Source organism: Harpia harpyja, chromosome 21 (assembly GCF_026419915.1).
Source record: "Harpia harpyja isolate bHarHar1 chromosome 21, bHarHar1 primary haplotype, whole genome shotgun sequence".
NCBI classification, from domain to species: Eukaryota; Metazoa; Chordata; class Aves; order Accipitriformes; family Accipitridae; genus Harpia; species Harpia harpyja.
The window spans coordinates 19748941-19764773 of NC_068960.1; the positions used below are offsets into that span (position 1 = coordinate 19748941).

Here is a 15833-nt window from a genome sequence, read left to right on the forward strand (position 1 = left end):
ACAATTCTAGGCATAGCTGCTGCTTAGTTCCTAAATATGCCACCATGCCTGTCCAGTACAAGACAACACTGTTCTAATGAGCAGCCCAGCTGCAATGTGTCATCCCTCCTGATCCCCTGTGAACCTGATTAACCCAGATCAGTGCATGTTTTCCCTATTAAGACTGCTGGCTTCCATGCAATACCTTTTAAGCAAGCACTGTCTGATACTGTCCTTCAATACATCACTGCATAACTGTTGATGAACAGCCTATTTTGCACTCTTAATAAGGAAGATTAATGTCCTCTCTGTCAGTGTTTTCAGTAGCATCACTGTGGGGTTTTTGAAGGATTTGTAGAGGTTAATCAGACTTGGAATATCTAAAGTACATTCTTGGGGCTTGTCTGGTGAGAGAACATATGTAAAGTAGTGTTGTGTGGAGACAATTATTTAAGCACTAACTGAGTAATTGTGGTATGTTCCCGGAAAAATTCTCGCAGTTGCTTCCGTATATAGGATCACACTGGTGCATGGATGTCCCAAGTGTCTTGGCTGCCTGTGTGATTGTGTGGTGGAGAACAGTTTGATGTTTGTCTGTCAACATGTGGAGTGTGCTCCATTGTCAGCTTGCGTCTTCATAGTTTGGAAGCCAGCTGGTCACCCAGCATTTTGTTCAAGTCCTCTGATGCGTCTCCTATTGAATTTCAGCTTGAAGCTCTGCTGAAATCCTGTATCACTTCCCTTTGGAAAAGGTGGTAGCTTAGAATGTTGTGGAGGCTGGAGTGTTCCATTTTTTATTTTTGTTGAGGAATGAAGTAGGGTCACAACCAGGATGCTGTGCTATGCTAGACTAGAGAAAGCCAGAGGATACTGACCTCTGGTAACTGACTATCTGCTGGTAACAGAAGGCAGGATTATAGAGAAGACTGTGGCACATGATAAGCCATTTAGTCATTACTTGTCATCAGCTGTGCAAGAAGTAGACTGGGTTGTGATTTATTGCTAGCCAAGAACTGATGCACAGAACGCCCACAAACAGCCAGCAGACTAAGCTGGATGTCCAGGCTGTGAGCCCAGTTGCTCTTTGCTCCTCCCTCTGAAAACAATGAGCAGAAAGAGCAGGTTTTAATTATTGTGCTAAATTTGCAGCCCTGACTATTTTTATTGTTTTATCTTGCTTCTGGGGATGAAGATTATCCTGTCTTGAATCTGGCTTTCCCTTTCTTTCAAGCTGCAACTCTCTATATTGTTAACAGGACCTCCTTTTCCTCAAGCAGGTCAAAATACTGGCCATAACCAGCAAGAATGGAGTAATTTGCTTTACCCATCAGCCTCTCTAGCTCCAGCCAGCTTCTAATTCTGGTCTCTTACCCTACCACTTTCCTCCTCCGTCCTACATATACATATATTTTAAATAGTAGCTATGCTGCCTTTGGCTTCTCGATTATCCCTCCCATGCTACTGCTGGGTGTACACTATATGCCACTTAAGCCAAAAGCACAAACAGCTCTGTGCCAAAGTGGATCAGGAGCATGGAGGTCTATCAGAAGTAACCAGGAATTTAATGTTGTGCCAGTTTCTCGTAAAGATGATGGCTTTTCCTTCACTGCCACCTCCCACAACTTACATAAACGTGTGCTCCAATGTGTAAAAGTGTTTAACTTTCTGGCTTCTAGGAGCATGCTCTGGAGCATGATGGGCAAAAAAAAAAAGAAGTCCACCTCTGTGTGAGTTGCCTGAACTAACATCCACTTTTAAGTTTCATAGTTTATATTTTAAGAGTTGCAATCCACTATGTCTTATGCAAGAGGAAGGTTCTGCCAAAGAATATTGTTGAAAAGAGCTTACCATTCCCAGGGTTGCTCAAGGCTAGGGAGAGGGTGAGCGGTTTGTTACCTGTATATGTGATCAGTGCAACACTACAAAAATTAAACAAAACCAGCTGATTGTTTCTTCCATTTCTTGCAGCACACTGACCTCTGTGAATGCCACCCTTTCATTTTCATGACAAGCACAAACAAAGTAGAGCACCATGCAATTACCTTGTAAAAAGTTTCTCAGAAGTGAGCCCTGGCATCTCGACAGCAGGTGCCAAGCCAGAATCGGGAAGGCAGGCAAAGTGAAGGTGGCTTTCCTGTCATCAGTGGAGTAATTAATGAAAAAAGCAGTTAAACAGGAGTAGCAGGAAGCTGTTGGCGTACCCTAATGGAGATGAGCAGGTACTGTTGCAGGAAGGCTCATTCTCTGCCTCCTTACTGTTGTTACGTCAGCTTCAAGCTTTATTAATCTGAGCTGAAAGACATGAGCAGTCTTTTACAAACAACTTTTTGCCTGTAGAATCCTCCCAACCTAATGATGGTCTTTATGCAAGAGACTCGAAGGTCACTAGAATCTCCCCACATCTTCAGATTATATGAAAGGGTTTTTAAAAGCACATGCAGGGATCTTTGTACAACGGTATCTACAAAAACCTCTGTGGCCAGCAGAAGTTCTCCTTATAGGTGGCAAATGTAGGAAATATGCAGGAATGATTCACAGTGAAACCTAGTAGAGTAGGCAGTGAGACTTCCAGTGCTACATTGTACCAGTGGCAGATTTTAAGGAAAGTATGTCACAACTCTTCTTCAAAACAGAGGAGTAAAGTTTCTTTTCTGGTAATTTGGAAGTAGATTATGGGATGGCAAACAGAATGGCTGGCTTTTAAACTTCTTCCATGAAGAACCAAACACAGGACTTCCAGTGGATATCCCAGCACTCATTACAGGACCAACTCCATGGAGTTCAGCTGCAACACTGTATGGTATATAAACTCAGAAAGCTGATGACTTCCAGCCAGGCTCAAGTCACTGCTTTTAAGCCAGGTGTTGGTAGTATTGACACAAAAAACCAGCTCTGTTGAGCACATACTTTCTTTACACAAGCCTCCAACATGAGTATATAGTACTGCTGCATGTGGTTTATCATAATCACATTTGGAAATTCACCATGGGTTTTTTCCACTATGAAAAAATACAACTGGAGGATTTCACTGAAGTGTAGTACAGTGACTGGAGGCTGAGGGATGTACTTAAAGCCACAGTCTAGCAGCAGTCCGATTTACCAGCTGAATGAAAACAGTGGTGAGGCCTCACAGAGTACCGAGTCCAGTTTGGGGTTCCGTAGTAGGAGAGAGATGTGACTTAGGAAGGGGGTGCAGTGGTGGGCCACAAAGGTGGGAAATGGACTGGAGTATCTTTCACAGGAGGAGAGGCTGAGAGCTGGGGCTTTTCAGCCTGGAGAAGAGATGACTCAGGGGGATCTTACCAGTGTGTACCTGCTGGGAGGGAGCAAGGACAAGGGAGCCAGACTCCTCTGGACAAGAGGCAATGGGCACAAATAAAATGACACGGAATTCCATCTGAACACAAGGAAGCACTTTTTTACTGTGAGGGTGGTCAAACACTGGGACAGGTTGCCCAGAGAGGTTGTGGAGCCTCCACCCGTGGAGATGCTCAAACTCTGACCAGACACGGTCCTGGACAACCTGCTCCGGCTGACCCTGCTTGAGCAGGGGGTGTTGGACTAGATGATCTCAGGAGGTCACCACCAAACTAAAGGAATCTGTGACTTTGCAGTTCTGTGACTTCTAATCCCACCCCCAAATTTCTGCTGCACCAGACAACAGGGAAATCCTTTAATTGTCTGCAGTGTGAAATGAATTCACAGTGTAACTTAAAACTTACTTAGAAGACCTTGCTCTCTGAACACATTCTCTTCAGTAAATCAGTTTAAGAAAACCTTGCTTTGATGGGTGGATTTGTCTTCTGTGACATCTACTTAAAATGTGACTTTACTGGATGCTGTCAGTGCTTAAATTACTTTCAGTCTACTAGTGTTTATATTAAATGCAACTTGAGCAGAGCTGCTCTTCTCTTAAGGATTTGTAATAATTTACGTAAGTCATTCACTTAAGCGTTCCTTGTACTTAGCTATGTTAAAGTTTACTTCATTCTTAAAGCATCCTTTGTGCTTTTGTAAACACTGTGTGTTTGTGAGCATTTTGCATAGTGAAAAAGGCAGCTGTCTGAGTAAAATAAGCCTCTAGCATTCATGAGTAAGAGCACCCTGGTTTAAAGGACAGAATTTCAGATCAAAACCTTTTACACTTTGAAGGCAAATGAATAGGCATGGCTTACGGAAGCATTTCTAGTAAGGTAGTAAGAAATTAAGCTAGGCTTGTGCACAAAAGGTAATCAATTTGATTAATTCAGTCTCTTGCCTAAAGAATAATGATGGTGTCACTTTCTTGGATATGTAACTGGTGAAAGATGCATGCTAATCTAGAGCAGTAACTGAAACAGCAGGCCTACCAAGGTATGTGGATCAACAAGCACTGACATACAGGATTCTTGTGACAGAGAAACAGTGGTGGACCAGGCAGGCACACCTTATGCAGGCAGTTTTGATGCAAGATTGAAAAGCAGCTATCTAATGGCTTAAGAACAAGCTTCAGCTAGGTTAGTTTCACTTACTGTAGTGTAGTTCTTAAAGTGCCCCATGCAGGTTTCTGTATGTTGGAGAATGCCTAAGAACCATCCAGCAGACACCTTTCACTTGTGAGCCAGGCATAAGAAACTGGAAACATCCCTTTCTGTAGACAATTCCCTTCAAGATTCCCTTTAAAGATGCTTAAAATACACAGGCTAAAAATCTACTTTCAAACAGAAGTGATCAGTGCTATGTCTGGCAGCTGTCATTGTTCTCACACTGCAAAGGTTCAGCTGACAGTGCCTTCGTTTCCTGTTTCATCATCAAGGAGCGGTGCTACATCTGCAGGGTCTCTGTCCTCCTGCTCCACAGGTGCTCCCTTTCTTGTTCTGTTCAGTGTCCCACCCTAGAAATTCAAAGGAGCAATTAGTGACAAAAAGGATACTGCTCTTCCTGTACACATACATTGCTACAGCTCTGTCCTGGCCCTTCCTCTCACCTTCTTGCAAAAAAATACAGCTGCCAGTAGCTTGACTACTATGCACTGCATCAATATTTTAGCAGATAGTTCTCTTTTTATGCGGTCCCATTTTTATGTCAGGGGAATTACTTACATACACACCCAACAGCTATTACATCAATAAAAGCAACTTGGTGATGCAAGGCTCTTCTTCACCTTTTATCACACTTACCTGTTTCTTGTCCACAACATTGAGGCTAATGGAGGCAACAATGCATGCAATAGTGTTTGCCAACATAAAGATCATCATCTGTTGCCAGTGCCACAGGGGGATCTTTAATTCACTAGAAAAGGCCAAAACAGGATAGAACAACTAGTCACTTGAAGATATTTAAGGCACCTCTATAGTTTCTTGCAGCATCAGGTTGCAAAGACACTAATTTCTGTTCACACCGTTCCACTAGCACTGTTGATGTCTCTGCTTAAAAAAAAAAGCATTCTCACCTGGACTTTGTTCCTAGAATGTGTCCAACAATGAGATTCGAAAGGCCAACTCCAATCATCTGCACAGAAGTTGCAAGCCCCATAGCTGTCCCTAACGTTGCTTGGGGGACCACAAGAGGTATGGATGGCCACATACTAGCCTGGTAGGAGTAATAAGAAGAGGAATTAACACAAAGCCTTATTTAAAGGTGTTAGATGGTCATTGGTTTAAAAAGGAATTATTCCCACTAAATAGACATTTGTGCTTTCTCTTCAAAAAATCTGGTATTTATCCCTCCCAGCCTATTGGCTGGTTCTAGACTGTTTCCCATCCTTTTCAAGCAGCCTGAGACAGCACAGACAACACATGTTATTTGTAACTGGAATAACCTGACTCCAGATTTTTGGAGGGGAGTTAGACCTGATGATTTAGCTCGTTAAGACTCATAGGAGATTCAGGTGTTATATTCAACATGAAAAAGCACTAGGAAAAGCACAGACAGATTAATGCCTCACGCTGTATCAAGTGGTCCCTTACTCTGCTTTGTGCCCATATTGATTCTTTGGGATTATTTGTTACTAACCAAAGTGATCGGGGAGCCAATGACTTCAAACTGCAGCTGCTAAACCTGCTCACAAGGACACAAGGGCAGTGATACATGCCATCCAGGATGCAAAAGGAACACAGCCACAAAATGCTCAACTTACAGCAGTGGGGTTGTGAACTTACAGCAGCAAAGGAGTAAGTAATCCCCAACCAGATGGTAGAGACTAAGGGAGGAACAAAGGTAAATGCCAGGAGAGCGAAGGATGGCAGAGTCAATGCAGCACAGCCAACAGCAAAGATGCCTCTCAGTCCAACGTAGTCCTGGTAAAGGAAACAAACATAAGGCTTCTTACAAGGGATCCTTGCTTCCCACAGATCCTAGCGACATGAGCGGCTGCGCAAAGTGGGCTGGCATGAGTGGCAGTAACATGTCATTCCCTAGTTGTTGATATTGTAGCAGACTAGCTACTACTAGTTCCTCTTGCATACTCCTGAACCAAGACTGAAACACTTGTCAGAGAATCAGTGTCCAGTATTCATGTGAAATGGCAGGCTTTAATAACGGGGGAGTATATGCCCTGACAATTATGGAAATAAGAAAACGAAGAGTTTGACAAAACAGGGACTGATTACACACAGGCTGTCCTTTCCCATCTACTTGCAAAGCTTATCCTCATCATTTCTGTTCCAGTCTCAGAATTCTCAAAACATACAGCCTTTCACCATGGCTTGATGCTGCCATAGCACAATAAAGGGACAGCGGAAAAACCAGGTTAACATTATTTCTTGTTATTCAGACTATTAATTCAGACTACAGTGCATCTTCCAGTTTGCAAGGAATTAAAGGACTGCTTGCTTAGCAACAACAGGGTAAATTCTGGTTGAGGAGGTTGTAACAAAGACATTTCAAAAAATTAGGAAAAAGTTATCAGCAAGCACTTCTGGTTTTGGGTACTCACAATTAATATGCCAACTGCTGCAGAGAGAACAAGGGAGCTGTCGTACACTGCCCCAGCAATATAAGCGGCTGCCTGCTGACTGTAACCAGAATATTTATCCTGGATAAACTTGCTAAAAGTAAAATGAAGGGAGGAAAAATTACATAATTAGGATTCTTGATCTGGTTATTTTGACAGAAAGTAAGTCTGAGCACAAACATATGGACAGGAAGGGTTTTAATGAGAGGACTTGTGAACAAGTTTGATTCCGTCTGGTTTGTAGTGCCAAGCCTTTGTTGTTTTATTTTAATTGGTGCACACCATAGAGAAACTGGTAGCTTAAATGGCCACTTTGAAGACGCTTCTGCAAGTGCAGAGTAAAACTGCAGGTTAAAGTTGGGCATATGTTCAATTACATCAGCACAGCTCATAAGGAGCAATTTGCATTCACCTGTCCAAAACATACAGATGGATTTTTTACATTCTCTTTGAAGAAGCAGAAAGCATTATCAATCCAAGGGTGAGAATGCTGAGGGGCTGGAAAAATATTTAAAAATAATCCAGCAGCAAAGATCAGCATTGAGTTGAACACCTGCATTTTAGAAGTACTAGGAATTCCCCCTTGGCATCTTAAGGAGACCCGGTTAAAGCAGAAAACATACAAACCAAGTTTTGTTTTCATTGTCAGAAGTCAGCCTTTCACCTTTGTTAGGGACACGCAAAAATGGCATTAAAACTTACTCAAATTCTTTACAGAATTTACAGTCATACAGTCATAACAGCTTAGAAAGATTAGTTTATTTAGAGATCTTGTAAGCTACTTCTTAAACCTGGTTTGGCTACTTGCATGGCTACTTACCATTAGTAATAAAGAGCCCTTATAGCCTGTGCTGTCAGCAAAGTATGAAGCGAGACACTGTTCTCTGAAGATTTACTGCAACAGAATTCGCCAAAGAGCACTGGCCTTGGGACCATTATTTTTCCAACTGGGAAGCACCATAGCATTTTTTGCCAGAAAAGATGTGTGAAACATGACTCTTGGTGCCTGAACTTTTGCTCCACAGGGAGCAAAAAAAAAAGATTCTGCAGGGTCTTGAATGTCTTTATTTTACTAATAAGTGGTCACTTGTACATTTGTTATGACAACATTGATGACATTTCTTCAATCCCCATTTCACAGGGGCTTACTATAAATCACTAATGAAATACTACCAAAATAATTTTCTTTTTTTTAGTGCAGGCCTTTGCTAACATAAAAGTTCATACTCATTATGTATAGAAGCCACATCATCCACAAACAGGAAGAAAGCGGCAAAATTACAAGTCTGTCACAGAGCCACAGGACAGAAGCAGGAGTCCCAGTTTAGTCGGGCAGGTTGCTGTTTTGTTTTAAGCAAATGAAGGCATAAAAAAGGAAGCCTGCAAGCCTTGCACTGGGATGCGAAGGCTTCCTCACTTACAAACCCAGGCTGACGCAAGCTTAGCTTTGTTACAGCAGACAACATGCAGAACTGCAGGACAGAACTGCCCCAGGCCTGTGAAGCTAACACCCCACCCAGCTCAAAAGACAGCCACTTTGTTGGACTATCACAAAGGTGAAATATCTACGGGCTATTTTTTAAATAAAGTATTTCTTCCCCTTCTCCCAAATCCTTCTGATCCTCCTTCAGCAGTGTTCCAAGCTTTAAATATTGGGATTAATAATTTCCCTTTATTTTTGCTTTCCTTTAGAAGCCTCCTTCATCTTTGAAGAGAAAGAAAGGTCAAAGAACCCTCATATCTTTAACTAGGTGTTAAAGGCATGTTTCTCTGTGTTTCATGAGTGGAAGGAACGAGCATATTACCCCATATTTCCCAGTCAGCTAAAAATCGAGGGCCTGCTAGGCTCCGATAGGCTTCTATCAGTCAGCGGACTACAGCCATAGAGCAATACCTGGCATCGGCCACAAAGGGGAAGACTCCGTTGTAGAAGAACATGATGGTAAGGACCAGGAGCCAGTAGCGAAGGGGAAGTCGTTGGACGTCCTGAATCCGCTGCAAAGATAAGATGTGCCCTCACTCACCAGGAAATAGTCTTCAGCTTCACACTAATGTCACTTTCTGCAAGCCATTGAAGATCACAAAAAAATTAAGAAGTAACAGCAGGTAAAAGGGAATTGAAAGGCAGCTCATGTACCTCTAAGCAAAATTTGGCATGTGCTGACTCCAAAGCATTCCTTCTTTATTCAGTAAAGTAAACAAAAAAAGCTTTCTTTTTATTTTTATAAAGGTTGTGGCTGCAAGAGACTATTCTAAGCAGGCTCTATTAAGAGCCTACTGCAAAACCTTAAGTGAAACACAGTGGAAAGATAGAGTATAAGCAGGAGTCACAACACTGAGATACAGAAACCAGTAAGAAAGAATATTGTCATGAGAAGGAAGCTGTCTAATAGATTTAAGTGCCATAAAAATTGCAACCTATTGCCTGTAATGCTTGTTCCTAGACAGAAGAATGCAGGGAGGAATGGAAGATAAGGGCTGGCAAAAGATAGTTCAGCACTGACCAGATTAGCTATTTTCTATCGTGGATCCTGTGAGCCAGAAAGCAGTTCCAGAGAAAGGTTACTATCTAGTTTTATGCACAAAATCCTTCTCCGAGCCACCTCCAGTCAAGAAGTAACTGGCTCAGAAAAGTAATGCCGTTCAGAGTGCTAACTCAGCTCTCTGGAAGGCTACAAATACATAGGCTCTAAACAGAAAATTTGTCCAGTGGCTTGCAGATGCAATAGCCTCAGATATACCTGAAGAACTGCTCTGGAAGATGTAATCAAGTGCTGTTAATGCCCTCTTCTGGCCAGGACCAGCTCTTACTACTGCAGACTTCCCTGCACTGCAAAAGCAGTGCTCATGCACCCCAGGCTTTCAAAGATTGAGATGGAAAAGCTGCTTGTGCTTGTGCACATACCACTTTTTTGGATTCTTGCTGGATAACCCCATCCAAGCCCAGTTGCTTCATGCCTACTTTATCTAGTACACTGACTGTGAGGGCTGAAACAAAACCAAGCACACAGAGCAAGGTACCTGGAAAAGACACAAGAAGTGTTAGAAATTCCTCAGTGTGGAGAGAGCTGAATGACAAAACCAACTGCATGCAGTATGCAGAATTCTCTATGACTCCTACTCCTGGCTTCTCTTAACAGCCTTCCCTACTGCAGCCATACAATAGGACCATTTACCTCTTACCACCCTGTAGGGTCCTTGAGCATTTTGTCCACTAAGCTTCCAATATGCTGCAGAATTGCCTGAGGCCAGTGAAGCTGAAGCCCCACTCGTCTCTAAAGATAGCCACTTTGTTGGACTTTGGCCAGAATGCCTTCTAAACTGCAGCAGGCCTGTGCTTAACAAACCCAAGGTTAAAACAAGCCAGAGGTGAAGAAACTTCCATGGTCCCCTGAGCAGGAGGGGTATCGCACATGGGCTGGTACTGGAGCAAAGTTATACCTCTTCATTTATGTGACCTACTGCAGTTACTACAGCATACTCAGCTCCAGAGAAGTTAGATTATGCTGGATATGCCAGAAGCAAGTTTGGCAATGGGCATCTGCTGCAGACATCCTTCTCCCAGAAAGAGATCTGTATCTGTTTTCTTTTCCAAAGAGCCAAAACAATCTCTGTGATGCCTACACACTTTGTCTGATGTATTTATCCCTTCACGGGCTACTGAAGTCGCTGTGCTGTGCTTGCAAATGCTGCCTGAGTGTCAGAAGGGATGCAACACACCATACCCATCACAGTTTCTCCTCTGAGAACTGGAATCAGAGGAGAGCAACCAGGTTTCAATTTCTGCAAGAGATTTATCTCACATATGCATCCTCTTTTCCACAGGTGATAGCCCATACTGTTTTGTTGTTTGGGAAGTATCACTTTCCTATAATCACTGAGTCCTTGTACTAAAAGGATGCCCTGAGGCAGGTCTCCCTATCATCACCATTCCAGCACACCAGAGTACCTGAGTGCCACTGCTTAACTGCACTGTGAAAGAGATCATCCCTTCCACTAGAGGCAGATCCCATCTCACTGCACCAAAGAGAGGACAGAAACTCAAATCTTCTAAAGATATGAGCCCTAGAACAGATTCACACTAAGAAACATGTAATTCAGATTCTGCTTCTCACAGTAATTTAAATCTACGGTTTTGATCACTCCACATGCAAGGCATTTTACGCTGAGACCAATACAGATACTACTACAGAACCAGCACGTTCTGCTAGCTAAATAAAGAACAAACACATTAGATTCCTCCTTTGTTTGACTCTCAAGTTTCCGTTCCATGGGAGTAAACCTACTTTAAGTACTGACTGTGACTGCAGGTGTTAAAATAGCTCAAGAAAACTGCAGACAAAACTGTCAGGCTGATACTACAGCTTTAGAGAGGGTTTTCAGATATCAATGAAGAAAACACCACTCCATTGCATACAGAAAGCAATGGGAAAAACTAGAAAATAATGTGCCTCCTCCTGCTAACTTCACTATCTCTTTCAGGTACTTTTCATAACTGGACAAAACAGGCTAGCCTCATGTCTAGAAGACAAAAGGCCAAAGCACCAAAGAAACTCACCTCCCCAGAGTGTCCACTGCATTCCAAATTTTGCCTCAAACTGCTGGGTGAAGAAGAAGTTGAGGACACTCCCAAGACGGGAGAAAGACAGAGTCAGTCCAAATGCCAGTGCCAGTTCCTTCCCCTTGAACCAGAAGGCTGTGATACGATTCTGCACAACTTGGAGAAGACAAAAATCATCTCTTGAACAGACTTGGCCAAGAGCATTGCACAGAACCAACAAACACAGCCTCTCAAGCTAGAGCGCTTAAGCTGGAGTAAAAGAAAGACCTCTACGCATCCCAAATGGAGGTACTATGTGTCAACTTCGCAGTCCATTTTAAAACATACTAAATCATGCTGGGACATGGGAGGTGAACTTAGCCCTCAAACCAGGCAAGAAAAACAACCCCAAAGGCATAGTAATCACACATCAGTCCCCACCCTTGGGAGAAGGACAAACTTGTTAGAGGGGAAGACTTTTAAACATTTTGGCCCACATTAAATCCATGCAACCCTTCAAGGAGCAGTGTTCTTCTGTTAGCAACATAGGTTCCTGGTGCAGAGCAGGTGAAGCTGACTGGTAGGACAAGGGTCTAGGAGGCAAAATAAAAATGTATCATGACCCTCTGGTGAGGCGTAATAAAGAATGTGAATTCCTTACTAGTAAGTGACCCATTCCCAGAGCCAAAGAGCAGTCTTCCTGTTAGCATCATTGGTAGGAGGTATGGTGACCCCTTGAAATGTGAGCCTAGAGCAAACATTGATGATCCCAGCACAGTCAGAAGAGAGAAAACAAAGACACCAACTAGGAAGAAAGAGAAAAAAAAATACACAAACCTCAACAGACATGCTGAGATCAGGACAAAAGCATTCTTTGTCAAAAAGCAAAAGAGCAACCTCAAAACACACCAGTAAACCTGTGGGCTTCCATCAGTTTACCCTCGTTATTGTAATTTTGTAAAGACTGGTCTCTTTATAAAATGACCTGGGAATCCTCAAAATAATGATTTTATGATGGTGGAAGGTTAGAGAGGCAGAACAAGTCACAGAGAGGACTCTGAACTCTCTATATAGAGTCCCTGTTCCTGTCCCAAGCTCCACTACAGACTATGGCCTAGAGCAAGCAATTTCTTTCTCTGTGCCTCTGTCTCCTCATCTGTAAGATGTTTACCTCTGTGATACAGAGACAGAGCATAGCTGCATTTGCTGGGACTGCTAGGTCTCAGATTATGGCACATGCCAGAAAAAATGTCAGAGCAGGGAACAGAACACTATCAGTTTGTCCCATCGAAAACAGGTAACACTATTCCCTGTTATATGCATGTCAGAGGAAAGCACATTTACTGCACTGCTGTGTAAATTCAGATAAGTCAGTGGTCAAAGGATGGAAACGTCTCAGTTGCTTTCACGGAGCTGCTCAACTAACCGTCGCACACTCCACACACAGAGCTGTCCCTCCTCTCCCATCCCTCTGTGATCTTACTGAAGTGGAACTTTTGATCATCCCTTTGCACTGAAAGAACAGCCTGAAATTCCACTTCAGTCCAAGAACAAATTAATCGATCATCAGAACTTACAGCGATTTCCTAGTTTATCAATCAGGAATCCAGCCAGAATAACCACTACTGCATTTCTAGGAGAAAAGAAGAACAGAAACATTTGTGTCTTGCTGCTGGGAAGCAACTAGCAAACTACCCTGCCCCACCAAAGCAAGAGAAAAGTGACTTACGTCCAAGCATAGATCGCGTACAGCAAATTGTATTGTGCAGGTGTCATTCCCAAGCCTTCAACACAGTCCAGCGTGCTATTCTCCCCAGTGCTGTTATGACGGGTTCCATTGGGGCAGGTCAAGTTCTGCATAACAAGTCACAGAGCCTGTGTTAGGCAGCAGACACGGATGAAAACCCACATATTCCTTTAAAAATGAAGTTAAGCTCTTGCCTACTAGATTTCTATTTCTTCTACTCAGTTCCCACTTCCATGACCAGGAATTAGAGGACTTGTGTCTTCTCTCAGCAAGCCAGCCCTTGCCAAATGAGAAATGACTGGCCACCAGCACGTCTTGTCTTCCCTTTCCCTTTCTGTGGCAGTAGCAGCAGGGGCTTAGCACTTTTATACACACTTCAGTCCAAAAGAAAAGCCAGGAGACTGCACCATGAGGTTTATTTGATCCCTTAATTTCTTGGCTATAGTTTAGCTTGATCCGACTCTTCATTACATACTATAAAGTCTTAAGCAGTGTGTAAGTAGGAAACTTAGCAGTAGTCCATACTAACTCACAGCTATAAAGCATTTGCTGAACAGTAGGAAACCAGTAGTCCTAGCACGATTTAATAATGTCATTTTTGCTACTGAAAAGCAACATCTTCTCAACACCATATGATCAGGAAAAAACTCTCAATCTTCCAACTACTGAAAATCTACCTGCACTGGGAAACAGACACTAGGTCTTCCACACCAGTAGGCACAAGCTTAACGTCTTGAATAACCACAAGGAAAGCGTGATTTTAACCACATGATTTTTATATAGCCAGCTTATTTACAACCCCCTCAGATCTGCTGTAGTAAAAATGTCTGAGGCTGCGGGGAAACAGTTCTCTAGAACAAAGTGTGTTCACTGCAAGCACTGGTCTTAGATGCTCCGACTACCACTGTACCACTTGTGTAAGGCAGGTAGAGGCTAAATTCACCAGAGTAGAAATATTATGAGAGTGTCAGCAGATAAAACCACTGTTTGCACAGTACCTAGTACAGAAAAATACGGCTTGATTTCATTACCCTATAAAGTTATCTAGGTAACAAAATATGACAACCTTTCCTTTCCTCAGTAAATAAATAGATGACTCTTTTCCCACAGACCTACAGAAGTTGTGGAGGATGAAGGAATAAATATGGACCTATTTTTTTTGTTTTTACTCCTGTTTTCAATTACAAACTGCACCCAATTTAGCCTGGAGTTCACTGTCTGAATGTTATGGATTAACTGCATTTAAAAAAAAAAACAACAACCTTACATGCAAGCTATATATATTTCTGCCCTTGGTATTGAAGCTATTGAAGCAAAGAACAGGGCAGCGACTTTCAGCCTACACATACTAATCTACCAGCAGATGGCACACACGAGTAAAATCATGTCTCAAAAGATATGAAACAAATACAATAATGACAGATAAATGAGTCAAGTAAGAATTTGTCAGGTATTCAGGTAAGAACTCTGGGACTCCTGCATCCCTGGAGAAATCCCAGAAATCAACTGGGATATCTGTCTAAACCCTGAACAACAACATTTTCTAGCATTTGAGAATACAACTAGTTTTTACACAACAGAGTCCTCCTGTGGTCTCCTGGCAGGGCTCTGTCTTTCGGCTAGCAAAGACAGACGTGATGTGATACCTGCAGTATCAGGAGGTTTGGATCTGAAGACCAGAAAGTCTTTTCTAGTCTCCTATCTCTGATGTCGCTAGTCTTCCAGTCCAGTGTAGGTACTAACGCTCAATTCTATGGATCTTCTATGTGCAGAGTGGTGTGAACACCATTCTAACTCTGGACTTCATTAGTGTAGCAAACAGTCGTTTGGAGTGCTGACAACCATCGAGCAAGGTCAGGTTTTAGATTTCCAGTTCTCCAGGCAGTGGTGAGAACCCAAAACCCCTCATGGCTCGTCCCAGCTTCGTGCATCTTCTTCGCAGCAAACATGCCAGTGACAACCCCTCACCCCCGGCACCTGGAACATAAGACCCCAGTGCACGACTCCAGTACCGACCCCGTAAGAAGAGGTTCTGAAACTACCAGCGGCCAAGGCCTCCGTGTTGCTGGTTCTGCCTTGTTTTGCCTGCCCAGCACTTACCCCCTGGAACTGCTCCTGCAGGACGCTGGGGATGTCGAAGCAGAAGTAGGAGCCGAAGGTGAGGAGGCAGTTGAAGAGAAGCACCGCGAACCTGTAGGAAGCTGCCGGGCAGAGAGGACCCTCTCACACCCTTCACCTCACGGCCCGGCCCTGCCCTGCCCTCCCCTCCCCTCCCCTCCCGCAGGCCCCGGCCCAGCCAGGCGGGCCCAGCCCGGCGGCGGTGGGGGCGGCGGCGGGACGGGGCCCGACACGCCGCCGCCTGCGGGCCCCGCGACCCCGGCCGAGCCCCGGCCTGCTCCCTCCCCGCCCCGCCGGCGCTCACCCCGCTCCGCCGCCGCCATGCCCGCGCCTCCCGCCGGCCCCGCCTCGGGCCCAGCCCCGCCCGCAGCGGGGAGCCGGGCCGGGGCCGGCGGCGGCCCCCGCCGCTCCCCGGGCTGAGGCCGCTGGTAGGCCGCGGCACGGCCCCGGGGCCGGGGCCGGGGCCTCCCCCGCTGGGTTGAGCCAGAGCGGGAAGGGAATCTGAAGGGAAAGGA

The 15833-nt window shown here is 44.1% G+C and overlaps 1 protein-coding gene across 2 annotated transcripts; it reads right to left on the reverse strand.

Moving 5' to 3' along the window:
• Positions 1-3638: 3638 nt before the first annotated feature.
• LOC128134558 (major facilitator superfamily domain-containing protein 1-like) lies at positions 3639-15762 on the reverse strand. Of its 2 annotated transcripts, none has more exons than XM_052772386.1 (13): positions 15623-15762; positions 15301-15401; positions 13183-13307; positions 13031-13086; positions 12115-12258; positions 11472-11630; positions 9819-9934; positions 8808-8908; positions 6896-7007; positions 6120-6257; positions 5411-5550; positions 5139-5250; positions 3639-4852 (listed from the first exon to the last, which is right to left on the reverse strand). In XM_052772386.1, exons 1-13 carry the CDS (start codon positions 15639-15641, stop codon positions 4736-4738), a joined length of 1440 nt encoding a protein of 479 aa, XP_052628346.1. In that variant the 5' UTR covers positions 15642-15762; the 3' UTR covers positions 3639-4735. The 2 variants fall into 2 exon arrangements, with proteins under 2 accessions (XP_052628346.1, XP_052628347.1); XM_052772387.1 differs by lacking the exon at positions 15623-15762 and adding an exon at positions 14847-15177 and having other exon boundaries at positions 15301-15398.
• Positions 15763-15833: the final 71 nt, after the last annotated feature.

Bases quoted from the DNA above. Each gene is read 5' to 3' on its own strand.
- LOC128134558 (XM_052772386.1), bottom strand. The intron at 9,935-11,471 runs GTGAGTTTCTTT...TGTCTTTTCCAG, and splicing joins GCAGTGGACACTCTGGGGAG to GTACCTTGCTCTGTGTGCTT. The intron at 4,853-5,138 runs GTAAGTGTGATA...TTGAATTTCTAG, and splicing joins ATGTTGTGGACAAGAAACAG to GGTGGGACACTGAACAGAAC.